This window comes from Gadus chalcogrammus, chromosome 6 (assembly GCF_026213295.1).
Source record: "Gadus chalcogrammus isolate NIFS_2021 chromosome 6, NIFS_Gcha_1.0, whole genome shotgun sequence".
In the NCBI taxonomy this organism is placed as follows: domain Eukaryota; kingdom Metazoa; phylum Chordata; class Actinopteri; order Gadiformes; family Gadidae; genus Gadus; species Gadus chalcogrammus.
The window spans coordinates 803,942-829,246 of NC_079417.1; the positions used below are offsets into that span (position 1 = coordinate 803,942).

Genomic DNA, 25,305 nt, shown 5'->3' on the forward strand with positions numbered 1-25,305 from the left:
AAGATTATGCAAGTAAAAAGTATATTTCTCGCTAGAAACGTTATTAGAAACACGTTTAAAACGGTGAATCGGTCCTTAAATATTGCATTTCCCATTCAGATAATAAGATTAATAAAAGATCACACACATTCACTGACTGAAGAGTATTCAAGGAAAAAAGTACATTTCTCGCTAGAAATGTCATTAGAAACACGTTTAATGGTGAATCTGTCCTAAAATATTGCATTTCCCATTCAGTTAATGCTGGGATTTGCGTATCATATGCACGCGAAATGGACGCATCCTCCCTCCACAGTAGTTAATGCTGGGTTTTGCGTATCATATGCACGCGAAATGGTCATTTGGCGTATGTACTGCACGCATTTTGAAAGTGTCAAACCGTGCGATCTGTACGCATATTGGTGAGACTGGGTTGCAACCTGTATAGCTGTGCCGTTAAGCTGCATAGCTGGGCTGTATATTTGTGGTGTGTAGCTGTATATCTGTTTTGTGTAGCTGTGGTGTGTATATTTGTGGTGTTTAGCTGTGGTGTGTAGTAGCTGTATATCTGTGGTGGTATATCTGTGGTGTTTAGCTGTGGTCTGTGTATACAGGGCTCTCAAGTCTTACGCATTAGGCGCGAGACACATGAAATTCAACCCATACACACTCTCACACGCCCCACTTCGTATTTCTCTCGCAGAGAAAATACCAGTATGGCACCCACCAATTTGGGCCGCTATTTAACAGTGGAACAGGTAGGAATCAAATGAGCTCCCCATACGTAGGGTAACCACACGTCCTCTTATGCCCGGACATGCCCGCTTTTTGAGACGCTTTTAAAAAAATGTGTCCCGGCGGAATTTCAAAAATCGTAGTGGATTTTATTACAAAGCCTCATACTTGTTCACTTTGAATTTGCGTTGCATTATTGTTCTTTAGGGACAAACATTAAACAAATTCTCCTACAGGGGATTGATGAAGTTCTATCTATTGAACAGAAAGAAACACTTGGTCATACTTTTCACACTTTACCACAGCATTGGGCTATTGAATGCGACAGACATATTTTAAACATTTGACTAAATGCATATAATCTATATTTTTGCACGTTTGCAACATTTAAAATTTCAGGGAAAAGTATATGCCTCTACTGGTGTTGCTTAGGCCGATAGCCTTTTGAGGCAGTGTTGTTTCTGAATATTAGTATTAAGGGACAATAATGCTTACTATCATACCTTAGTTTGACATTTGTATGCGGTCACATTCATGTGTAATTGTATCTCTGTGGTGTGTATCTCTGTGGTGTGTATCTCTGTGGTGTGTATATCTGTGGTGTGAATCTCTGTGGTGTCTATCTCTGTGATGTGTAGCTGTGGTGTGTGTATATCTAGGGTGTGTAGCTGTGGTGTGTATCTGTGGTGTGTATCTGTGGTGTGTATCTCTGTGGTGTGTATCTCTGTGGTGTGTAGCTGTGGTTTGTATATCTGTGGTGTGTATCTCTGTGGTGTGTATCTCTGTGGTGTGTAGCTGTGGTGTGTATATCTGTGGTGTGTATCTCTGTGGTGTGTAGCTGTGGTTTGTGTAGCTGTGGTGTGTATATTTGGAGTATGTAGCTGTATGTAAGTAGCTCAGTGCTCTAGCCCGAGATTGGTGGAGGTGATGATGGAGGTGGAGGTGGAGTTGGAGGTGATGCTGGTAGAGGTGCTGGTGGAGGTTGAGGTGGAGGTGATGTTGAAGGTGGAGGAGGAGGTGATGGTGGAGGTGGTGTTGGAGGTGACGGTGCTGGTGGAGGTGGAGGAGGAGGAGGAGGTGATGGTGGAGGTGGTGTTTGAGGTAATGGTGGTGGTGGCGGTGAGCTAACTGCTGGGTGTTGCCCCAGCCCGCAGCGCAGCGCTAGATTTAGACTTCCCCGGAGTCCACCATTCTGATCCGGATCACACCGGTCCGTACGGAGTCCAGGGCCGCCCAATCAGCCCTTATCTCCATGATGACCGCAGGTACCAGCCAGCCCTGGAGACGGGTCAAGAACCAAAGGCCAGCTCTGTGATTGGTCAAAGCACTAGTGGAGGTAGAGCCAACAGAATAATAGCCCTGATCAACCCCCTTCCCCATTCTTCCCCTGGACCTCAAACACAGTGCTGCTCTCAGACCCAAGAGAGCACTCAAACATGACCCGGACATCAACCCTACTTGTATGCTAACTTCATGCTAGCTTCCTTATGTATCATGTGGCATTCTCAATACTAGGAATGTAGGAAATAAAATGTTTAAAATGATCAGTTCCTGCTTTTTCTGTTAGGTTAAAGGTTAAAGTTCTAAGAATGATAGGTCCCACCGTGTATATAAGGGCTTTAAAACCCATTTGACAGCTATTAATTTCAATGCAATAGACTGAGCCTTGCCCAACCATCTTTGGTGTTACCAGGGCGCCATCTGGTGGTATGAACTGGTGTATATAGTGTGGGTGGTAGCAGGGCGCCCTATGGTGGTGTGAACTGGTGTATATAGTGTGGGTGTTACCAGGGTGCCCTCTGGTGTGATGTGAAACAGTGTATATAGTGTGGGTGTTAGCAGGGCGTCCTCTAGTGGTTTGAATATGTTTTTGGCTGTTTGTACCGGTGTGCCAAAAGGATTGCTCTTGTAATACTTTCTTTAAACAACCTTTCTTTGTATTAATCCTGCCGATGGATTTCTGCTCGCCATTATTGCCCCTTTTCCACCGTCAGTACCAGCTCAAATCGCCACAACTTAGCGTGGCACGACTTGGTTTGGTTCAAGGCACGTCGTGTTTCCATCTAGAAAGTACCTCAACATTCAACATGGGCGGGTCGAAACTGCGAAACATACAAGACCACCGACACAAAAACAGACATGGAGACGCTCAGCAGCGTCTCCCCCTCTGTCACGGTCCACGGCGTGTTCTTGCTGATCCTGCCATGTTCAATAATCCATCACTATTGTTGTCCTGTGGTTCTTGTTGGTTAGGGTTAGGGTTAGGTCCTGTGGTTCTTGGTGTCCTGCGGTTCTTGGTGTCCTGTGGTTCTTGTTGGTTCTTGGTGTTCTTGGTGTCCTTTGGTTCTTGGTATTCTTGGTGTCCTGTGGTTCTTGGTGTCCTGTGGTTCTTGGTGTTCTTGGTGTCCTGTGGTTCTTGTTGGTTCTTGGTGTTCTTGGTGTCCTGTGGTTCTTGGTGTTCTTGTTGGTTCTTGGTGTTCTTGGTGTCCTTTGGTTCTTCGTGTTCTTGGTGTCCTGTGGTTCTTGGTGTCCTGTGGTTCTTGATGTTCTTGGTGTCCTGTGGTTCTTGGTGTCCTGTGGTTCTTGGTGTTCTTGGTGTCCAGTGGTTCTTGGTGTTCTTGGTGTCCGGTGGTTCTTGGTGTCCTGTGGTTCTTCTTCGTTCTTGGTGTCCTGTGGTTCTTGTTGGTTCTTGGTGTTCTTGGTGTCCTGTGGTTCTTGGTGTCCTGTGGTTCTTGTTGGTTCTTGGTGTCCTGTGGTTTTTGGTGTCCTGTGGTTCTTGATGTTCTTGGTGTCCTGTGATTGTTGGGGTTCTTGGTGTCCTGTGGTTCTTGGTGTCCTGTAGTTCTTGGTGTTGTTAGTGTCCCGTGGTTCTTGGTGTTCTTGGTGTCCTGTGGTTCTTGGTGTCCTGTGATTCTTGGTGTTCTTGGTGTTCTTGGTGGTTTCTGCTCGCCATTATTGCCCCTTTTCCACCGTCAGTACCAGCTCAACTCGCCACAACTTAGCGTGGCACGACTTGGTTTGGTTCAAGGCATGTCGTGTTTCTATCTAGAAAGTACCTCTTCAACATGGGCGGGTCGAAACATACGAGACCACCGACACAAAAACAGACATGGAGACGCTCAGCAGCGTCTCCCCCTCTGTCACGGTCCACGGCGTGTTCTTGCTGATCCTGCCATGTTCAATAATCAATCACTATTGTTGTCCTGTGGTTCTTGTTGGTTAGGGTTAGGGTTAGGTCCTGTGGTTCTTGGTGTCCTGTGGTTCTTGGTGTCCTGTGGTTCTTGGTGTTCTTGGTGTCCTGTGGTTCTTGATGTTCTTGGTGTCCTGTGGTTCTTGGTGTACTTGGTGTCCTGTGGTTCTTGGTGTTCTTGGTGTCCTGTGGTTCTTGGTGTCCTGTGGTTCTTGATGTTCTTGGTGTTCTGTGGTTCTTGGTGTTCTTGGTGTCCTGTGGTTCTCAGTGTCCTGTGGTTCTTGGTGTCCTGTGGTTCTTGATGTCCTGTGGTTCTTGGTGTTCTTGGTGTTCTGTGGTTCTTGGTATTTTTGTCGTCCTGTGTTTCTTGATAATCTTGGTGTTCTGTGGTTCTTCATGGTTCTTGGTGGTTCTTGGTGAAATAAGGTTACCGACTGATGAACACATGGATCCAGAGACACTCAACCGGAACACATCCCAGGACTGACCCGCCAATCAACGGCTTCAGATCTCGACCTATGGAGGTTTGATTTGAAAAGACGGACGGAGCTTTGAATGAACCTCCCTACAGGTTCGGCCCCTGCAGCGCTGAGATGCATTCATGGCCACTTTGTGTGAAATGAAGCGACCTGCAAGTTGGAAGCCCTCAGAAATTAGGCAAATTCGAGCCAAATCCAGCCTGTCACAAACAGTCCACTAGAACGTGTTGTTACTGCAGTCCTACAAAATGATGGCTCTTAAATCTTACCAACAGTACCTTAACTGGAGCCTACGCACCAAAAGAGGATTTCCAGTTAGGCTCTCTCTCTCCCTCTCTCTCTCTCTCTCTCTCTCTCTCTCTCTCTCTCTCTCTCTCGCTCTCGCTCTCGCTCTCGCTCTCGCTCTCTCTCGTCTTGCAACATAGTGTGTTGCAGCATTATATTTGTTACAACATTCATTGACTTACTTACCCACTAGGTGTGTCCAATCAAAGGGGCGAAATAAGAAACTGGTGAATGGTATTCAACAGTTCTGGACTCCATGGTTCAAAGTTTTATAATCTGCCCTCTTCTAACATTTTGTTTGAACAAGTCCGTCCATTCTGGTTTGTGGTTTAGCCTACTCTCGGACTCAGAGACAAAACAAGGAACTCTGAATGGTCACTCCCAGAAGGTCATTTGAATAGCAGTTTTCTTTCAACCCTTATCAGTCCAGCCGGGAGACAAAAGAAACATTTAGTAAGGTTGTTTTAGGACCAGTCACAGAACTGTTCACTGAGAAACCAGTCAAAACGTTTGGGTGATGGTTTGAATTATTCTGGTAGATCTACCTTGATTATGGTGGTTTTAAATGTAGAACAGATAGAATAGAAGAGATATCCCCTTAGGGGTCATATCTAGATATGTATGTATATGTGCATATGTATATATATATGTATATATGTAAGTATACACATATACATACATACCTACATACATATATATATATATATATGTATACATTTACATGTACACATATTAATGTATGTTTATATATATAAAAATAAGTTGCCATCCATCACCACAGGACTTCCTCCTCCAGTGGGTGGTCTGGGGGTTACCATGACGACGACTCATCTCTTCCTGGACCCGAGGATACGACAGAGACGAGAGCGGAGGACGGTGTAGCGTCTGTCTGTTTCCCCTGAGGACGGTTAGTGACACACTCTCAATACTTTACCGCTTAACTGTTGTGTGTCCCTCATGAGTGTGGTTTTACTGTTGCGTGTTTGTTTTTACTGTTGTGTGTCCCTTGCTGGTTTAGTTTTACTCTTGTGTGTTCATTTTTACTGTTATGTGTCCCTTGCCGGTTTAGTTGTACTGTTGTGTGTTTGTTTGTACTGTTGTGGGTCCCTTGCTGGTTTAGTTGTACTGTTGTGTGTTTAGTGATACTGTTGTGTTTTGGGTGTTGTGTGCTTGGTGATAATGTTGTGTGTTGCGTTCTACTGTTGTGTATTTAGGGATACTGTTGTGTGTTTGGTGTTGTGTGTTTGGTGATACTGTTGTGTGTTTGAGGTTACTGTTGTGTGTTTGGCAATACTGTTGTGTGTTTGGTGATACTTTTTTGTGTTTGGTGATACTGTTAGTATCATGTAGTAGGTAGAAAGCGTAACTTCAAAATCACTGTTCAGTAGATCCTTCCATTGTGTTAGAAAACATTGGCTTGCCAGAGGTATCTCTGATTTCCTGTCTGAAGCAACCCTCCCCATCAGTGGATCCATGAAAAGAGGAACACTAGAGTAAGAGAAGAAGAAGAAAAGCTCCTACTAACCGACCCTCAGAAAGAGGATGTGAAAGCAACTGCCTTCCTCCATTTAGAGGGGTATGGAAAAACTGAATGTTTACTGGGATTAAGGTCTGGTCTGCTGAGGCTGCTGGAGCGAACTGGGAGGGAATGTCCTTCTGTTGGGTTTTAGTCAAACATCTTCAGGGAAACAGACCGATGGAGAAGCAGCAGTCTGGAGGATATTGTTAAATGTCAAGGTTTTGAAACGTCACAGGAAACATATGGTGAGAGCTGAACATGTCTCCAACAGTAACAGGTCTTTAGTCTGTAGGACCTCGCTACTCAACACACCAAACTAGAGACCAAACCCAACTTAATATCACAAAGTGCTGCAATAAACAATATTTAGGGGAAATAATATAAGTGGACTCATTGACACATTACTAAAACCCTACATTTTGATAAGTGAAGGCTGTGCGTCACTGATGACTATCATGCAGACGTTTGTGCAGAATACATCATTAATGTTATTATGTCTTATCAATGCATCCTGTCAGGATGATGAACCCATACAGACAACTGCCTGTAGAAAACATTTACAATACCAGTAAAGAGGGGCAGGTTGGAGACCACAGGAAGTTACAGAAGCCAGGATATGTCATCACTCCAGAGTTAGAAGGCTGTGAGCCCTCAGACACATCCCTGCTTACAGGAACACTCTGAGGTCAGGTGAGTGGACTAACATCTGAAACACATACTAACACACAATAACACACAAACACATGCAGCCTTACACATGGACACAACCTTACGCACACACAAACATGCAAAATTAAACACACACACACACACCTACACATACAATTTTACACATACCTCATCCTCATCTCCGTCCAGAATTGCTGCTTGATTAGCATAATGATACCATGCTATGTTAGCAGCATGACACCATGCTATGTTAGCATAATGACACCATGCTATGTTAGCATAATGACACCATGCTATGTTAGCATAATGACACCATGCTATGTTAGCAGCATGACACCATGCTATGTTAGCATAATGGCACCATGCTATGTTAGCATAATGACACCATGCTATGTTAGCATAATGACACCATGCTATGTTAGCAGCATGACACCATGCTATGTTAGCATAATGACAATATGCTATGTTAGGAGCATGACAACATTCTATGTTAGCAGCATGACGCCATGCTATGTTAGCATAATGACAATATGCTATGTTAGCAGCATGACACCATGCTATGTTAGCAGCATGACACCATGCTATGTTAGCAGCATGACACCATGCTATGTTAGCAGCATGACACCATGCTATGTTAGCATAATGACACCATGCTATGTTAGCATAATGACACCATGCTATGTTAGCAGCATGACACCATGCTATGTTAGCATAATGGCACCATGCTATGTTAGCATAATGACACCATGCTATGTTAGCATAATGACACCATGCTATGTTAGCATAATGACACCATGCTATGTTAGCAGCATGACACCATGCTATGTTAGCATAATGACAATATGCTATGTTAGGAGCATGACAACATTCTATGTTAGCAGCATGACGCCATGCTATGTTAGCATAATGACAATATGCTATGTTAGCAGCATGACACCATGCTATGTTAGCAGCATGATGCAATGCTATGTTAGGATAATGAGAATGTGGTCCCCAGTCCGCTACAGTTGTGACGTCATGGCGCCTGAGTGGCTCACAGTGATGTCTGCGCTGCTGGCGTCTGCGACCTCAGCTGATGGAGGTTAGTGGACCAATCGGCAGTCACATAGTCCCTTCTGTGATGACATCACCTCCTGTCTGTCATCAATCCTCCCTCTTCCTCTCCTCCTCCTCCTCCTGGAGGAGGTCTGACTCCTCCCTCTGCTCCTCCTCCTCCTCCTGAAGGAGGTCTGACTCCTCCCTCTCCTCCTCCTCCTTCTAGTGAAGGAGGTCTGACTCCTCCCTCTGCTCCTCCTCCTCCTCCTCCTAGTGAAGGAGGTCTGACTCCTCCCTCTGCTCCTCCTCCTCCTCCTGAAGGAGGTCTGACTCCTCCCTCTCCTCCTCCTCCTGAAGGAGGTCTGACTCCTCCCTCTGCTCCTCCTCCTCCTCCTCCAGAAGGAGGTCTGACTCCACCCTCTCCTCCTCCTCCTCCTAGTGAAGGAGGTCCTACTCCTCCCTCTGCTCCTCCTCCTCCTAGTGAAGGAGGTCTGACTCCTCCCTCTGCTCCTCCTCCTCCTCCTAGTGAAGGAGGTCTGACTCCTCCCTCTGCTCCTCCTCCTCCTCCTAGTGAAGGAGGTCTGACTCCTCCCTCTGCTCCTCCTCTTCCTCCTGAAGGAGGACTGACTCCTCCCTCTCCTCCTCCTCCTCCTCCTAGTGAAGGAGGTCTGACTCCTCCCTCTCCTGAAGGAGGACTGACTCCTCCCTCTCCTCCTCCTCCTCCTAGTGAAGGAGGTCTGACTCCTCCCTCTGCTCCTCCTCCTCCTCCTAGTGAAGGAGGTCTGACTCCTCCCTCTCCTCCTCCTCCTTCTAGTGAAGGAGGTCTGACTCCTCCCTCTGCGCCTCCTCCTCCTAGTGAAGGAGGTCTGACTCCTCCCTCTGCTCCTCCTCTTCCTCCTGAAGGAGGTCTGACTCCTCCCTCTCCTCCTCCTCCTAGTGAAGGAGGTCTGACTCCTCCCTCTGCTCCTCCTCCTCCTCCTAGTGAAGGAGGTCTGACTCCTCCCTCTCCTCCTCCTCCTCCTGAAGGAGGTCTGACTCCTCCCTCTGCTCCTCCTCCTCCTGAAGGAGGTCTGACTCCTCCCTCTGCTCCTCCTCTTCCTCCTGAAGGAGGTCTGACTCCTCCCTCTCCTCCTCCTCCTAGTGAAGGAGGTCTGACTCCTCCCTCTGCTCCTCCTCCTCCTCCTAGTGAAGGAGGTCTGACTCCTCCCTCTCCTCCTCCTCCTCCTGAAGGAGGTCTGACTCCTCCCTCTCCTCCTCCTCCTCCTAGTGAAGGAGGTCTGACTCCTCCCTCTCCTCCTCCTCCTCCCAGTGAAGGAGGTCTTACTCCTCCCTCTGCTCCTCCTCCTCCTGAAGGATGTCTGACTCCTCCCTCTCCTCCTCCTCCTGAAGGAGGTCTGACTCCTCCCTCTGCTCCTCCTCCTCCTAGTGAAGGAGGTCTGACTCCTCCCTCTGCTCCTCCTCCTCCTAGTGAAGGAGGTCTGACTCCTCCCTCTGCTCCTCCTCTTCCTCCTCCTGGAGGAGGTCTGACTCCTCCCTCTGCTCCTCCTCCTCCTCCTAGTGAAGGGGGTCTGACTCCTCCCTCTCCACCTCCTCCAACTGAAGGAGGTCTGACTCCTCCCTCTCCTCCTCCTAGTGAAGGAGGTCTGACTCCTCCCTCTCCTCCTCCTCCTCCTAGTGAAGGAGGTCTGACTCCTCCCTCTGCTCCTCCTCCTCCTCCTAGTGAAGGGGGTCTGACTCCTCCCTCTCCTCCTAGTGAAGGAGGTCTGACTCCTCCCTCTGCTCCTCCTCCTCCTCCTAGTGAAGGGGGTCTGACTCCTCCCTCTCCACCTCCTCCTAGTGAAGGAGGTCTGACTCCTCCCTTTCTTCCTCCTCCTCCTCCTCCTGAAGGAGATCTGACTGGCTCCTCCCTCTGCCCCTCCTCCTCCTCCTCCTGAAGGAGGTCTGACTAGCTCCTCCCTCTGCCCCTCCTCCTGAAGGAGGTCTGACTGGCTCCTCCCTCTGCCCCTCCTCCTCCTCCTGAAGGAGATCTGACCGGCTCCTCCCTCTGCCCCTCCTCCTCCTCCTGAAGGAGGTGTGCGCCGCTGTGTGGAGGTGCGGGCGTCCAGCCAGCTAGTGCCCGTGGGGTCGGAGGTCAAGGCCACCTGTGTGGTCCGACCGGACTGCCCCTTGCTGGGGGGAGGAGTCACCAACATGGAGCTACGCCTTGACCGGCTTCTGCTCGCCCGTGGCCCCGTAACCCATGGCAACAGGTCCGTCTCCAACGGCAACATCAGTAACGTGACGGCGGTGGTCAAGCTCAACCAGAGCTCAGCGCTGCTGACCTGCTGCCTCCAGACAGAGCCCAGTCCGTCTGTCTGTCGCCTGGAGGGCGGGCTGGAGGTCCGGGCAGGATGTGAGTGTCTGTCTGTCTGCCTGTCATTAGTCTGTCTGTCTGTCTGTCTGTCTGTCTGTCTGTCTGTCTGTCTGTCTGTCTGTCTGTCTGTCTGTCTGTCTGTCTGTATCTCTGTCTGTAAGTCATCATGTCTGTCTGTCTGTCTGTCTGTCATCATGTCTGTCCGTCTGTCTGTCTGTCTGTTGCTCCAGTGTAATGTGTTGTGTATCTGTGTGTTGTCTAACTCTGTGTTGTGTACCTGTGTGTTGTGTATCTGTGTGTTGTCTAACTCTGGGTTGTGTACCTGTGTGTTGTGTAACTCTGTGTTGTGTACCTCTGTGTTGTGTACCTGTGTGTTGTGTACCTCTGGGTTGTGTACTTGTGTGTTGTGTAGCTGTGTGTTGTGTATCTCTGGGTTGTGTACCTGTGTGTTGTGTATCTGTGTGTTGTCTAACTATGGGTTGTGTACCTGTGTGTTGTGTAACTCTGTGTTGTGTACCTGTGTGTTGTGTACCTCTGTGTTGTGTACCTCTGTGTTGTGTATCTGTGTGTTGTGTAACTCTGTGTTGTGTACCTGTGTGTTGTGTAACTCTGTGTTGTGTACCTGTGTGTTGTGTAACTCTGTGTTGTGTACCTGTGTGTTGTGTAACTCTGGGTTGTGTACCTGTGTGTTGTGTACCTCTGTGTTGTGTACGTCTGTGTTGTGTACCTCTGTGTTGTGTACCTGTGTTGTGTAACTCTGGGTTGTGTACCTGTGTGTTGTGTATCTGTGTGGTGTGTAACTCTGGGTTGTGTACCTGTCTGTTGTGTATCTGTGTGTTGTGTAACTCTGGGTTGTGTACCTGTGTCCCAGTGCCCCCCCTCCCTCCAGGGGGTCTGGGCTGCCAGACCTACCTCACCCTCCCGAGCACCATGAACTGCAGCTGGGAGCCAGACCCCCGGGACCCCCTGCTGAGGACCCGCTACACCCTGCACACACGCCTAGGGTACACACACAAACACACAGCTAGAGTACACACACACAAACACACAGCTGGGGTACACACATACACACAGCTAGGGTACACCCACATTTGAGGTACACAGACATAATAGACAATGGTACTAGTTATGCTTTGTGTGTGTGCGTGTGCGTGTGCGTGTGTGTGTGTGTGTGTGTGTGTGTGTGTGTGTGTGTGTGTGTGTGTGTGTGTGTGTGTGTGTGTCAGTGAGTCAGCGGAGACCAGCAGCTACGTGGCCCCGCTTGGGGCGTGGAGGGTGGTGCTCCCCAGGAGAGCCTTCGTCCTGTACCAGGACATGACCCTGTGGGTGACCGCCTCCAACGCCCTGGGAGACGCGACCTCTGACCCCATCACAGTGGAGCCCCTGAAGTCAGGTGAGGTCACGCCTTCTGCGTCGGTATCATCATTACGGCCGGCAAGAAGAGTCATCTGACCTCTAACCCTTCATCTGACCTCTATCCTTTCATTGACCTCTAACAATTCATCTGACCTCTAACCATTCATCTGACCTCTAGCTTTTAAACTGACCTCTAACCCTTCCTTTGACCCCTTACCCCTTAATTTGACCTCTATCCTTCAATCTCATCTCTAGCGTTTAATCTGACCACTAACCCTTTCTTTGACCTCTAACCCTTCATTGGACCTCTATCCTTCAATCTCACCTCTAGCCTTTAATCTGACCTCTAACCATTCCTTTGACCTCTAGCCTTTGACCTCTGGGTTGTGTTGCAGTGAGGTTCGAGCCCCCGTTGCTAGGCCGTGTGAAGACGGACCGCGGCGGCTGTCTGTGGCTGGAATGGAGCCTCTCATTAAGGCAACAGTTCATGTCGAGCAAGATGATGACCCTGGAGGCCCGGCTCCGAGACACGCAGACCCCCTCCCAGACCCCCACCTGGAGACTCGCTACCGTGAGTCCGGTAGTCCTGGTCTAACCCTAACCCTAAACCAGTAGTCCTGGACGAACCCTTACCCTAACCCAGTAGTCCTGGTCTAACCCTAAACCTAACCAAGTAGCACTTGTCTAGCCCGAACCCTTACCCAGTAGTCCTTGACTAGCACTAACCCAGTAGTCCTGGTCTAGCCCTAACCCTTACCAAGTAGTCCTTGACTTGCACTAACCCAGTAATCCTGGTCTAGCCCTAACCCTTACCAAGTAGTCCTTGACTAACCCTTACCCAGGAGTCCTTGATTAACCCTAACCCAGTAATCCTGGACTAACACTAACCCAGTGGTCCTGGTCTAACACTAACCCAGTAGTCCTTAACTAACCCTAACCCAGTAGTTCTGGTCTAACACTAACCCAGTGGTCCTGGTCTATGACTGCTACTTCTTGAGGCCTTCTCCACCAGGGGTTAGAGAGCTGGTGATTGAGGCATACATTACTGTGCGTACATGTGTCATGTTCATGTTGTGTTGCATACATCAATGTGTGTACATGTGGTCTTGTCCACCAGGTCCAGTCTAAGCTGGTCTGTGATCTGCTCCACGGGACCCAGTACAAGGTCCAGGTCCGGGCCTGCTACCAGGGCAGTCCCTGGAGCGCCTGGAGCCCCGCCCAGACCGGGTCCACCCGGGAGAAAGGTACCACAGAACCGAGTTCTCTAGAGAGTTAAACAACAGAACCGGGTTCTCTAGAGAGAGGAACCTCAGAACCGGGTTCTCTGGAAAGAGGAACCTCAGAACCGGGTTCTCTGGAGAGAGGAACCTCAGAACCGGGTTCTCTGGAAAGAGGAACCACAGGACCGAGGTCTCTGGAGAGAGGAACCACAGAACCGGGTTCTCTGGAGATAGGCAGCACCCTGGTCCGCCCTACAGCCCATGGACATGCCCTTGCCACGCCCACCTGATCACTTGCGCCTGGCTGCGGCTGATTGGCTGATGGGGATGAGAATCATGAATCATCATGATTCACCAGGAGAGCTGGGGTTGGAGGCCCCTTGGGGTTAGAGGCTGTGGTCTGAGGCCCTCTCTACCAGAGGTTGCTGCACCATTTCAGTACAGTTGTGGATCCCGTGTATTCTAGTGAACTGTGATGCTCTGAGTGCATTGGGACCACGTGGTGCGTGTTGGTGAATTTAGGCTATACTGATGTTGTCGATGTTGCCTCATATTGAATGTTCCTTTCTTTCAGCTCCGGTCGGTCGCCTTGAATACTGGATGAAAGAGGATGAGAAAGACAAGCACCAAGCTTACCATAGTGTCCGCCTATTCTGGAAGGTAAAGACATCACCGCAAAAGGTCTAAGGTTGATGAGTTTAGGTTTAGGCATTAGGTTAAAGGGATACTTCACCGCTGGAGAAATTAAGGTTATATGAATTAAATAATTCTATGATTCTATAATTCTAAAATTGAAATCGGTTAATCCTAGCCTGAGAAAAGGCAGAAAGTGCCTCTCTGGCTCTAAAGTAAGAAATCCTCCAACTCCCACAGTGCATTGCGCTCGCTGCACCGCCCGCCTGTTTCCGTTTGGAGGGGGAAGGACCCGTGGTCCTAGCGCGAGTGGTGGGCGAGCAAACTTTGTGTAAACATATCCCTGTGATACGTTAACTTGTTTAGACTCCTGCCCTCTTTTTTCAAATGCCTCATTTGTATATTACTGTACAGCATAAAAACATTTGCTAATTACAGTAGCTCAGCATATCAAGTATTTGTACTCAACCTTTTCTCCCCAGTTGAAATAAGTGTGTATCTTAAACAATAGTTCTACTTTAGTATAACAGCACTTGGGTTAGTAAATAAATCACAACGACAAACATGAATTTGTTTGTCGTTGCTAAGTTTTATTCATGAAAAAATGTGAACTATCTACAAAAATAAAACGTGTAGTGTGCGTTTGCTATAGTCAAAATAGTCACAGCTCATCTTGAGCGTCTACTGTCTGGTATCATGGTAGCCATGGTACTGCCCATCTTGTGCTGGGTAATTAGCTCTGATTGCCTGGACAACACAGGAAGCCGATACTGTCTAAGAAAGAAAGAGAACAACATTAGCAAAGCAAGATAAATTATGCCTTGAGTAGCCTATACAGCATTACACAGACTTCAAGCTAACGTAACATAGCCTATGCTCTGCCAAAAAGATCAGCCACTTTCGGATAACTACATGGCGCTTCCAGTTAACTTTCTGGGTCCGGAAATATGTATCCAATACCCAACTGTTCAGATCATGGACCTATTAAAGATGAGGCTTAAATATGGCGACACATTAGTGCCAAAAAGCACTATTGTGATAAAACATGCATTCGGCCGTATTATATTATTTCAAACGCGTAGATATTTACTGCGAGCGCGCAAATTATCTCTGCGAGCGCGCACTCAGAGCGCTGCTCCCCGAGCGAGGAAAACAGCTCCTCGAGAGCATTACCTCATTGCAAGCCAGAGGGGGGAATAACTTTGGTCGCACAAAACAGCCTCTCGCGCCTAACAGCCTCTCGTGAATGATGTTCTGCTCTCTCGCTCAAATTTAATTTTGGCACTATGGGAGAGGGAACCAAGGCAGGGCGGGCTCTCCTGTGATTGGCCATTTCAGAAGAGTGATATTTGATTGACAGCCCTCCTCAGCCCTCCTCTCATTCATTCTGAAGATTGTCGGGGCCGTTTATGCTTCTTCATAATAGTTAACTACTTTAACGGCACCAACAATCCAAAACCAGAGTGGAATCTTGATGGAAAAAGTGTGTTGGTCAAAACGTGAGCAGCTTTAACTTCTTCGACACCTACAGTTTGTTAGGTAGGCCTACGATCCTTCAAAAACACCATGTTATTTCCCATAGACATTTGACCGATGGAACCGTAGCCTCGGAGGCGGGACTTATTCTTCAGAGGTCTATTGACTGTACAATTCAGAATGAATGAGAGGAGGGCTGAGGAGGGCTGTCAATCACAGACTTACCACCCGATCTCGTCTGATCTCGGAAGCTAAGCATGGTCGGGCCTGGTTAGTACTTGGATGGGAGACCGCCTGGGAATACCAGGTGCTGTAAGTGGTGTCGACTGGTGGCTTATAGGTGGCACTCTTCCCCCTGGCCCCTTCACTCATCAATCCCGATGCCCCAGTGCAGTGACGGGGTCACTGTGCTGTGGAAGGTGCCGTCCTTCGGAGGAGACGTAAAACCGAGGTCCTGACTCTTTGAGGTCATAAAAGATCCCAGGGCACTTATCGCAAAGAGTAGGGGTTTCCCGGTGTCCTGGCCCAACCAGGCTCATTCAATCTGGCCCCCTAATCATCCTCCTGTATAATTGGCTGACTCATTAATTCCCTCTCTCTCCACCTCAAGCTGGCGTGTGGTGAGCGTTCTGGCACAGATTGGCTGCCGTGCATCACCCAAGTGGGTGCTACACACCGGTGGTAGTTAATGAGGTCCCCCCTTCACTGTAAAGCATCTTTGAGTGTCTAGAAAAGCGCTATATAAATTCAATCCATTATTATTATTATTATTATTATTATTATAATCAAATATCGCTCCTCAGAAATGGCCAATCACAGGAGAGCCTGCCCTGCCTTGGTTCCCTCCCCCATAGTGCCAAAATTAAATTCGAGCGAGAGAGCAGAACATCATTTGCGAGAGGCTGTAGCATGGAGGCTGTTTTGTGCGACCAAAGTTATTCCCCCCTCTCGCTTGCAACGAGGTAATGGTCTCGAGGATCAGTTTACCTCCCTCGGGGAGCAGCCCTCTGAGTGTGCGCGAGCAGAGTTGATTTGCTTATTTCAGCTCACAAATTTGCGGAACCAGTGGTTTGTAGTCCTCGGCCCTTCTAGCAGGCAAGCAAAGTTTTACTGAGATGACGTCAAACGCGCCATTAGACGTTATCTCAGGAGAAAATTAGATCAGGAAAGCTGGGCCAAGGGAAGACTGGGTTAGACTGAGGGAAAAAAAACTTTTTATATATATTACAATAGCGATTTTATAATGATAGAACGCCGGTTCTGAATGGGTGAAGCATCCCTTTAAAGATGGTTACATTTAGCTGTAAGATCAGAGATTTTTAAGTCTAGGTGTTAGAGAAGATTAAGTTGTCATTATGTTAGAGATGTTTAGTTCAGCTATTATAATAGAGATTATAATAGATAATTACAAGACCTCGTCTCGTCGCCGCCTTTTCAAAATCGTGTACGACTCCCAAATTTGTCTACGACGAACGAATCGGGGCAAAATCGGGCTGAAATCGTGTAGTCTGAACCAGGCCAGCCATTAGTGGGTGTGGTTACGGTTAGTGGGTGTGGTTACGGTTAGGGGGTGTGGTTATGGTTAGTGGGTGTGGATATGGTTAGTTGGTGTGGTTACGGTTAGGGGGTGTGGTTATGGTTAGTGGGTGTGGATATGGTTAGTTGGTGTGGTTACGGTTAGTGGGTGTGGATATGGTTAGTTGGTGTGGTTACGGTTAGGGGGTGTGGTTATGGTTAGTGGGTGTGGATATGGTTAGTTGGTGTGGTTAAGGTTAGTGGGTGTGGTTATGGTTAGTGGGTGTGGATATGGTTAGTTGGTGTGGTTACAGTTAGTGGGTGTGGTTATGGTTAGTGGGTGTGGATATGTTTAGTTGGTGTGGTTATGGTTAGTTGGTGTGGTTACGGTTAGTGGGTGTGGTTATGGTTAGTGGGTGTGGATATGGTTAGTTGGTGTGGTTACGGTTAGTTGGTGTGGTTACGGTTAGTGGGTGTGGTCACGGTTAGTGGGTGTGGTTACAGTTAGTGGGTGTGGTTACAGTTAGTGGGTGTGGTTACGGTTGGTGGGTGTGGTCTAGGTCTTGCTGTGACTCCTCCCCTCTCTCCCGCAGCCCTCCAGGGGATTCCGCCCCAACGGGAGGGTGTCCTACGTGGTCACCACGGATACGGGGGGCAGGCAGCAGCTGTGTTCCACGGCGGGCTCCAGCTGTGAGCTGCGTCTCCGCAGGCGGGTGAAGAGGGTGTTCCTCTGGGCGCTGAACTCAGCCGGGAAGTCCGCCCCCACCCTGGTGCCCCTCCTCCCCCTCCAAGGTGGGAGGGTGTGTTTCTGTGAGAGGATGACTGTGTGTGAAAGAGTATGAATGGGTGAATGCTCGTCATAATCACTGAGTCTCCTCACAGCTTGTCTGGTAGCATAACGATGATAAAATCTATGCTAGCTCGTCTTGTAGCATAGTGATGCTAATAACTTTGCTAGCTCGTCTGGTAGCATAGCGATGCTAATAACTTTGCTAGCTCATCTGGTAGCATACTGATGCTAATAACTTTGCTAGCTCGTCTGGTAGCATAACAATGCTAATATCTGTTACCTCGTCTGGGAGCATAACGATGCTTATATCTATGCTAGCTCGTCTGGTAGCATAGCGTTGCTAATATCTATGCTAGCTCATCTGGTAGCATTGCAATGCTAATATCTATTCTCACTCGTCTGGTAGCGTAATGATGCTAATATCTATGCTAGCTCGTCACAGTAGCGGTTTGTCTATCTGCAGCTCGCTGGGCCGTTTCCAACCTCACTGTCGTCTCCCACGGCGACCACGCCCTGCTGGTCCAGTGGAAGACTGGATCCGGACCTACCGGACCGGGAGTCTCCAACTTTGTGGTGGAATGGTGGCCATTATTAAAAAGAAACTCCTCCTCCCTGCTCTTTGACCTGGCCAATAGGAACCAGTCCAGTCTGCTGCTCACAGGTGGGTTTAGTCCGGAGCTAACTGGTAGCCTGCTGCTCACAGTAGGGTTTACTTGACGAACTATTAAGTGACTACGAGCATTCAGATTGGCCAATGCGTAGTCATGCTATCCGTGTACTGCCCACGTCAAAATGAGTGAAAGTCAGTCAGTGTTTTACTATCCATAATAAACTCCGGTTTCGGCGTATCAACTTCGCTATAGCTTGGTCGCTATGTTAAAGCCTCAATTTGGAGATGCGAGGTTGGCGGTTGCAGCCGTGGACTCCACGGCTGAACCGTGGATCGGGCGGATGACTCGACAAAAAAATATATTTTAATTAAATTTGGGCGGTTGGCGGTTAAACCAATACAAATATAAATATTTATAAATATTTGTATTTTATATTATAAATATTTTTATTTGATTATTTATTTTCTTTAAAGTTATTTTCCCAGCAAACTGGCCTGTTCCCTAGAGGAGCAGTATGGGGAATCCAAGTTGAAACAACTTGCCCAACTAGCCCGGAGCAAACAGGTAGCATGCTGCTCACAGGTGGGTTTATGCTGCGTTTTATTATCCATCCGTCTCGGAGGTCCGAGGACGTTGCCTAGCGACACGCACAAACACGCCCCTTTTCCTCGGACGGCGAACTCGCCATCTCGGTTGAATTCAATGGTGACCGAGCAAGATTCCGAGACAGAATTCAAGATGGCTGCGCCCAGTGTGACTTGAAGTATGAACTGTTTTCATTGTGCTTGGGCCACTTTGGTGGTTTAAATGGCAATTTCAATCACTCGTATTACGGCAATACCTTACTGCGTCCGTATCTCTGCCTATGGCCTATACTCTACTTATTTTGGAGCGCCTGGTCCTCTGCCAATGCTACCGCGACAACAGATTTCCGGATGGCGTCCATGTTTTCCTCCAACGACCGAGCGAAATAATAAAACGCTTGAAGTGTGGGCGTGGCGTCAGATCCAAGATCCGATAAGTGCATGCCCTGCAACTCGGAACACACTTGTAAAATGCAGTCGTCAATTGATGGAATGGGTTACTTCATACATCATCAAATTAAAGATAAATAATACTGAAATGGCTACTTTTTAGTTGACACATTTAAAATCCCCCAATGTTGAAGTTGGCGCCACTGATTGGTCGACAGTCGGAATGGCGGTACTAAAAGCTGTTGGAATGGGCGCATGTTGGACTGGCAGCATGTCGGAATGGCAGCATGTAACTGCTCACAGCTGGGTTTAGTCAGGAGCTAACAGGTAGCATGCTTCTCACAGGTGGGTTTAGTGTTAAGCTAACTGGTAGCATGCTTCTCACAGGTGGGTTTAGTGTTGAGCTAACTGGTAGCATGCTTCTCACAGGTGGGTTTAGTGTTGAGCTAACTGGTAGCATGCTTCTCACAGGTGGGTTTAGTGTTGAGCTAACTGGTAGCATGCTTCTCACAGGTGGGTTTAGTGTGGAGCTAACTGGTAGCATGCTGCTCACACTTGGTACATCATGTAGCTAACATGTAGCGTATGGTTGTGTCCTCAGGGCCCTTTGAGCCCTTCCAGCCCTACCAGGTGTCCGTGTATCCAAGGTTCACCGGCGCCATCGGCCGGCCAAACACGGCCACGGCGTACTGCAAACAGAAGGGTGAGTCCCTGAGGGAGGGGGAGAGAGGGGAAGGGGGAGAGGGAGAGGGACAGAGAGGGAGGGAGGGAGGGGGAGAAGGGAGGGAGAGAGAGGGAGGGGGAGAGAGAGGGAGAGAGCGTGGGAGAGAGGGAGGGAGAAAGTGGGAGGGAGGGAGGGGGAGGGAGGAAGGGAGGGAGAGAGCTGTCAGACCAGAAGAGAAACAACAACCAAGTGGAAGATATAAGATCATCCGTTACGCTAGCTGGTAGGTTAGTGGCAGGCTGCTGATCAACGACCTTTCAACCCAGCCCCAGGCGTCAAATAGATGTTTGGGTTAACCCTAAAACATGGGACCATAAACACGTAGGACCATATACACATGAACACATGAACACATAAACACAAACACAGAGGAAGAATCACGTCTACAGTCCATCCTTCCGTCTGGGTTCCCCTGGTAGTCCTGGTTCTGTAGAGCCAGCAGCCTGCAGGTCAGACCTGAGGTTCTGAGGTTCTTCTGTTCCAGCTCCGTCCTCAGCCCCGGATCTGAAGGTGAGGTCGATGTGGCAGCCGTCTGTGGAACTCACCTGGGAGGAGCTCCCCCTGCAGGAGAGGAACGGAATCATCAGCAGCTACAAGCTCTCCTACTGGGCAGACCCCAAGCACATCACAGGTACCTGAAACCACAAAAACAGTAGTCTGGTGAAGTGGCTTTGACGAAGGTCGCAGAAGCATACAAGCAGGGGGAGCAGCCTTCAACAAACCAAACTCTAGTGACATCACAGTCAGTGTGTCCACCACATCACCAGACCTTCTCCTTAATGACATTAAACATTTCATTAAACACCTTGGGGTAAAATAGGGGCAGTATGTAAAATCACTACTATTCTATGTTGCTAACAGTGCTCTGCTAGACCTTGTTTAATAAAAAAACATGATATATATATATATATTGATATAAAATATACTTCAATATTTTGTGGAGTTGACTTATTTAACTATGCTTTGATGAGCTAGGATAGAAGCAACTGCTAAATGACTCATTAGTGTAAATAATTTATTCCATGAGTGGACAGCCTTCTAGCTCAACAATGCAGACTTCAACAGCCCGGAGAGTTTGGCCGATAGAGAGTCCTGCACGGGTGCATTTGTTGAGACCCGTGCAATGCATACATACAAAGTTCAGCACCAAATCTGCCCCGTCACCTGTGATGATATCAAAATGAAATCCGCACCTACCTGGACCCGTTAATATTTGGCCCGTTACCCGACCCATGCCTGCGATAAATTTGAATGAATGTGCTTTATTTTTATCTCGCATTATTGGAGCACGTTTCATCAAACAAAGAATTCAAAAGTTGCAGTAGTGACGTGATGGGTCAAGTGGTGTATCGTTGATTAAAACACATGTTTGCTATGTGGCAATGTTTTTTAGACATACCGTATTTTCCGGACTATAATTCGCGTTTTTTTTGTAGTTTGGCTTGCCCTGCGACTTATATTTCGAAGCGACTTATATGGCAAAATTGTGCGTACATAATCTTCGGCCGCAAGATGGCACCGTCATTCATTAGGCCTACAACTGAACGCTGCAAGCCTACTGCACCACCGAATAAATTATATTCTCGTCGTCATCGTCCTCAATGTCCTCCGGTTCAACCAAAGCTACCCCAGCCTTAGCTGCAATGTTGTGCAACATAGCTGTCACACATATCACAGCGCATGACTTGGCCGGCGAAAACTTGAGCCCTCCGCTGGACTTGTGAAGGCATCTAAAGCGCAACTTCCACCTCCCGATCGTGCGCTCAGGTTTAGGACCGCGGCGCATACACGTCCGGTGGAATCCCGGTGTCGGTATACTCTCAGAACTACGAGTGGGACCGACACACCTATATTGCTATTGCAATTTTATTCAGTCTCTCCAGACTAAACGTTCTTGTTAAATGTTTAAAAATAAATGCGACTTATACACCGATGCAACGTATATATGTTTTTTTCCTCTTCATGGAGCATTTTTTGACTGATGCGACTAATACTCGGGAGCGACGTATAGTCCGGAAAATACGGTACATATTTCACATATTTTTCAATTATGTTTTATTCCAGCAAACAAAAATATTGTTTTGGTTCTCATCCGACTGCTAGGAGTTCTTCTCCCGCCCGCATCCCCGCCCCTTTAATTTTTGGGGACGTCACAAGAAGTAAAGCTCACAGTGACAAAGTGTTTCTGATCTGAAGTACAGCTCACAGTTACAAAGTGTCTCTGATCTGAAGTACAGCTCACAGTTACAAAGTGTCAGATCGGACCGATTCTGAGGTTAGGGTTGGGGGTTAGGGTTAGGTGTTGCTAACCAGACGTGTTTGTGGTGAAGTGGTGACGGTGGACCCAGGTAACCCCAGGGTGCTGCTGAAAGGCCTCCGCAGAGTGACCTCCTACAGCTTCCAGCTCACCGTCTCCACCGACGGGGGGAATCGGAGCGGCTCCGTGATCACCTACATGACTTTGTCCGCAGGTCTGTGGCCTCAAACGGCCTTTCAATAAAGAAACCATAGCTTATTCTGTTCTAACATTTGATTCTATGTTAAACCAGCGATATGTTAATGATATTCATTATGCAGTCATTATGTTTCTTTGTTTCCCTAGAGACCCGATACATGTTGGGTTAATTGTTTTATGCTGAAGAAGCCATATGTTAAGTATTGTGACTGGTGTTCCAGATGCCAGTGATGTAGGGATGCTGCTGGCGCTGTCCTTCTCCGGTTTGTCCTTGGTCGCCTTCATCGCCTTCACAGCCTGGCTGAGGTATCAGAAACGGTGAGGATCCACCTAGCAGCCCAGAGCCTCACCGGTATCTGAGGTAGAGTACAGAAGGAACCTGAGGTAGAACACAGAAGGAACCTGAGGTAGAACACAGAAGGTATCTGAGGTAGAACAGAGGAGGTATCTGAGGTAGAACAGAGGAGGTATCTGAGGTAGAACAGAGGAGGTATCTGAGGTAGGACAGAGGAGGTATCTGAGGTAGAACAGAGGAGGTATCTGAGGTAGGTTAGAGGAGGTATCTGAGGTAGGACAGAGGAGGTATCTGAGGTAGAACAGAGGAGGTATCTGAGGTAGGACAGAGGAGGTATCTGAGGTAGAATACAGAAAGAACCTGAGGTAGAACAAAGAAGGTATCTGAGGTAGAACAGAGGAGGTATCTGAGGTAGGACAGAGGAGGTATCTGAGGTAGGGTAGAGGAGGTATCTGAGGTAGGGTAGAGGAGGTATCTGAGGTAGGACAGAGGAGGTATCTGAGGTAGGACAGATGAGGTATCTGAGGTAGGGTAGAGGAGGTATCTGAGGTAGGACAGAGGAGGTATCTGAGGTAGGGTAGAGGAGGTATCTGAGGTAGGACAGAGGATCTGAGGTAGGACAGAGGAGGTATCTGAGGTAGGGTAGAGGAGGTATCTGAGGTAGGACAGAGGAGGTATCTGAGGTAGGACAGAGGAGGTATCTGAGGTAGGGTAGAGGAGGTATCTGAGGTAGGGTAGAGGAGATATCTGAGGTAGGGTAGAGGAGGTATCTGAGGTAGGACAGAGGAGGTATCTGAGGTAGGGTAGAGGAGGTATCTGAGGTAGGACAGAGGAGGTATCTGAGGTAGGTTAGAGGAGGTATCTGAGGTAGGGTAGAGGAGGTATCTGAGGTAGGGTAGAGGAGGTATCTGAGGTAGGGTAGATGAGGTATCTGAGGTAGGGTACAGAAGGAACCTGAGGTAGAACACAGAAGGAACCTGAGGTAGAACACAGAAGGTATCTGAGGTAGAACAGAGGAGGTATCTGAGGTAGAACAGAGGAGGTATCTGAGGTAGGACAGAGGAGGTATCTGAGGTAGAACAGAGGAGGTATCTGAGGTAGGTTAGAGGAGGTATCTGAGGTAGGACAGAGGTATCTGAGGTGGAACAGAGGAGGTATCTGAGGTAGGACAGAGGAGGTATCTGAGGTAGAATACAGAAAGAACCTGAGGTAGAACAAAGAAGGTATCTGAGGTAGAACAGAGGAGGTATCTGAGGTAGGACAGAGGAGGTATCTGAGGTAGGGTAGAGGAGGTATCTGAGGTAGGGTAGAGGAGGTATCTGAGGTAGGACAGAGGAGGTATCTGAGGTAGGACAGATGAGGTATCTGAGGTAGGGTAGAGGAGGTATCTGAGGTAGGACAGAGGAGATATCTGAGGTAGGGTAGAGGAGGTATCTGAGGTAGGACAGAGGAGGTATCTGAGGTAGGACAGAGGAGGTATCTGAGGTAGGTAGAGGAGGTATCTGAGGTAGGACAGAGGAGGTATCTGAGGTAGGGTAGAGGAGGTATCTGAGGTAGGGTAGAGGAGGTATCTGAGGTAGGGTAGAGGAGGTATCTGAGGTAGGACAGAGGAGGTATCTGAGGTAGGGTAGAGGAGGTATCTGAGGTAGGGTAGAGGAGGTATCTGAGGTAGGGTAGAGGAGGTATCTGAGGTAGGACAGAGGAGGTATCTGAGGTAGGACAGAGGAGATATCTGAGGTAGGGTAGAGGAGGTATCTGAGGTAGGACAGAGGAGGTATCTGAGGTAGGACAGAGGAGGTATCTGAGGTAGGACAGAGGAGGTATCTGAGGTAGGACAGAGGAGGTATCTGAGGTAGGGTAGAGGAGGTATCTGAGGTAGGACAGAGGAGGTATCTGAGGTAGGGTAGAGGAGGTTCGAGGAGGGTTCTGACCCGCCGTGTGCTCTGCAGGGTGACAGTTGTGTTGTGTCCGATGATTCCTGACCCGGCTCACAGCAGCATCAGGAGCTGGTCCTTCGACACACTACAGGTAAACATTAACACCAGTACAGGTAAACATTAACACCAGTACAGGTAAACATTAACACCAGTACAGGTAAACATTAACACCAGTACAGTGCTGCCTGTGAACTGGTACAGATGGTCCAGCGATGAGAAATGTGTGTGTGTGTGTGTCTGTGTGTAACAGGAGCTGTCGTGGGGCTGGGAGGACGAGGACCCCCCCACAGTGAGCCTGTCCCGCCTCAGCCTGACGGAGCTGTCGCAGAAGGCGGGCTGGTGGGAGGAGACCAGCGACCTGGGGGACTCTGTGTGCAGCTCGCCGCTGAGCCCCTGTGGCTCCGTGTCCTACGCCACCGTGCTCTGCGGCGCTCCCTACGCCGGGCAGCGGGCCGGTGGCGCCGCGGCGTTCCGGCGCTCCGAGTCCAGCCAGCCGCTGCTGGAGGAGGAGCGCTACCAGAACCTGGCCCCTGGGGAGCTGGGGGCCCCTGGTGATGTCATCGCCCACCAGCCCTTCTTCTTTGGGGAGGGGGCGGGGTCAGACGCCGAGTGGGAGGAGTTTCCCATGCTGCGAGCGCTGGGCGACGGCTGGACCGATTCAGGACTACAACCGAAAACCGACTCAGGACTGCAACCGGAAACCGACTGAGGGCTGCAACCGGAAACCGACTCAGGACTGCAACCGGAAACCGACTGAGGACTGCAACCGGAAACCAACTCAGGACTGCATCCGGAAACCGACAGAGAAAAGCTTTGGATCCTAACTTCTTGTTCCCTTTCTTACGGATTGTATCCCTAAACCTCTTTATAGATATCAGTCGTCCTCTTTTACCGGGGATTTTAAGCCTTTGAAGATCATTATATCAGATTAAATATAAATATAATAAAATCGTCAATCATTTTGTTGTGTAACACATTAATTCCTCGTTTTCAAATCAAACCATGAAAGAATCATTTTCCCTTCTTTGTATGTTGGGAAAATAATATTTCCAGGCATGGATATCATAACAGATCG

The 25,305-nt window shown here is 48.6% G+C and overlaps 1 protein-coding gene across 6 annotated transcripts; it reads left to right on the forward strand.

The window, feature by feature from the left end:
- The first annotated feature begins 439 nt into the window (after positions 1 to 439).
- Positions 440 to 25,192, forward strand: csf3r (colony stimulating factor 3 receptor (granulocyte)). Of its 6 annotated transcripts, none has more exons than XM_056592119.1 (18): positions 440 to 466; positions 5,450 to 5,575; positions 6,706 to 6,877; positions 7,854 to 7,937; positions 9,960 to 10,283; positions 11,116 to 11,248; positions 11,471 to 11,637; positions 11,996 to 12,171; positions 12,718 to 12,844; positions 13,395 to 13,480; positions 17,038 to 17,236; positions 17,698 to 17,895; positions 19,421 to 19,522; positions 20,028 to 20,174; positions 21,874 to 22,014; positions 22,220 to 22,316; positions 24,243 to 24,321; positions 24,481 to 25,192. In XM_056592119.1, the coding sequence occupies exons 4-18, from the start codon at positions 7,874 to 7,876 to the stop codon at positions 24,937 to 24,939; spliced, it is 2,499 nt and encodes an 832-aa protein (XP_056448094.1). In that variant the 5' UTR covers positions 440 to 466; positions 5,450 to 5,575; positions 6,706 to 6,877; positions 7,854 to 7,873; the 3' UTR covers positions 24,940 to 25,192. The 6 variants fall into 6 exon arrangements, with proteins under 6 accessions (XP_056448094.1, XP_056448093.1, XP_056448092.1 ...); XM_056592118.1 differs by lacking the exon at positions 440 to 466 and adding an exon at positions 5,112 to 5,182; XM_056592117.1 differs by lacking the exon at positions 440 to 466 and adding an exon at positions 5,120 to 5,203.
- The last annotated feature ends 113 nt before the right edge of the window (positions 25,193 to 25,305 follow it).

Bases quoted from the DNA above. Each gene is read 5' to 3' on its own strand.
- csf3r (XM_056592119.1), top strand. From the start codon at position 7,874: ATGGCGCCTGAGTGGCTCACAGTGATGTCTGCGCTGCTGGCGTCTGCG. The intron at 12,845-13,394 runs GTACCACAGAAC...CCTTTCTTTCAG, and splicing joins CGGGTCCACCCGGGAGAAAG to CTCCGGTCGGTCGCCTTGAA. The intron at 20,175-21,873 runs GTACCTGAAACC...TTTGTGGTGAAG, and splicing joins AGACCCCAAGCACATCACAG to TGGTGACGGTGGACCCAGGT.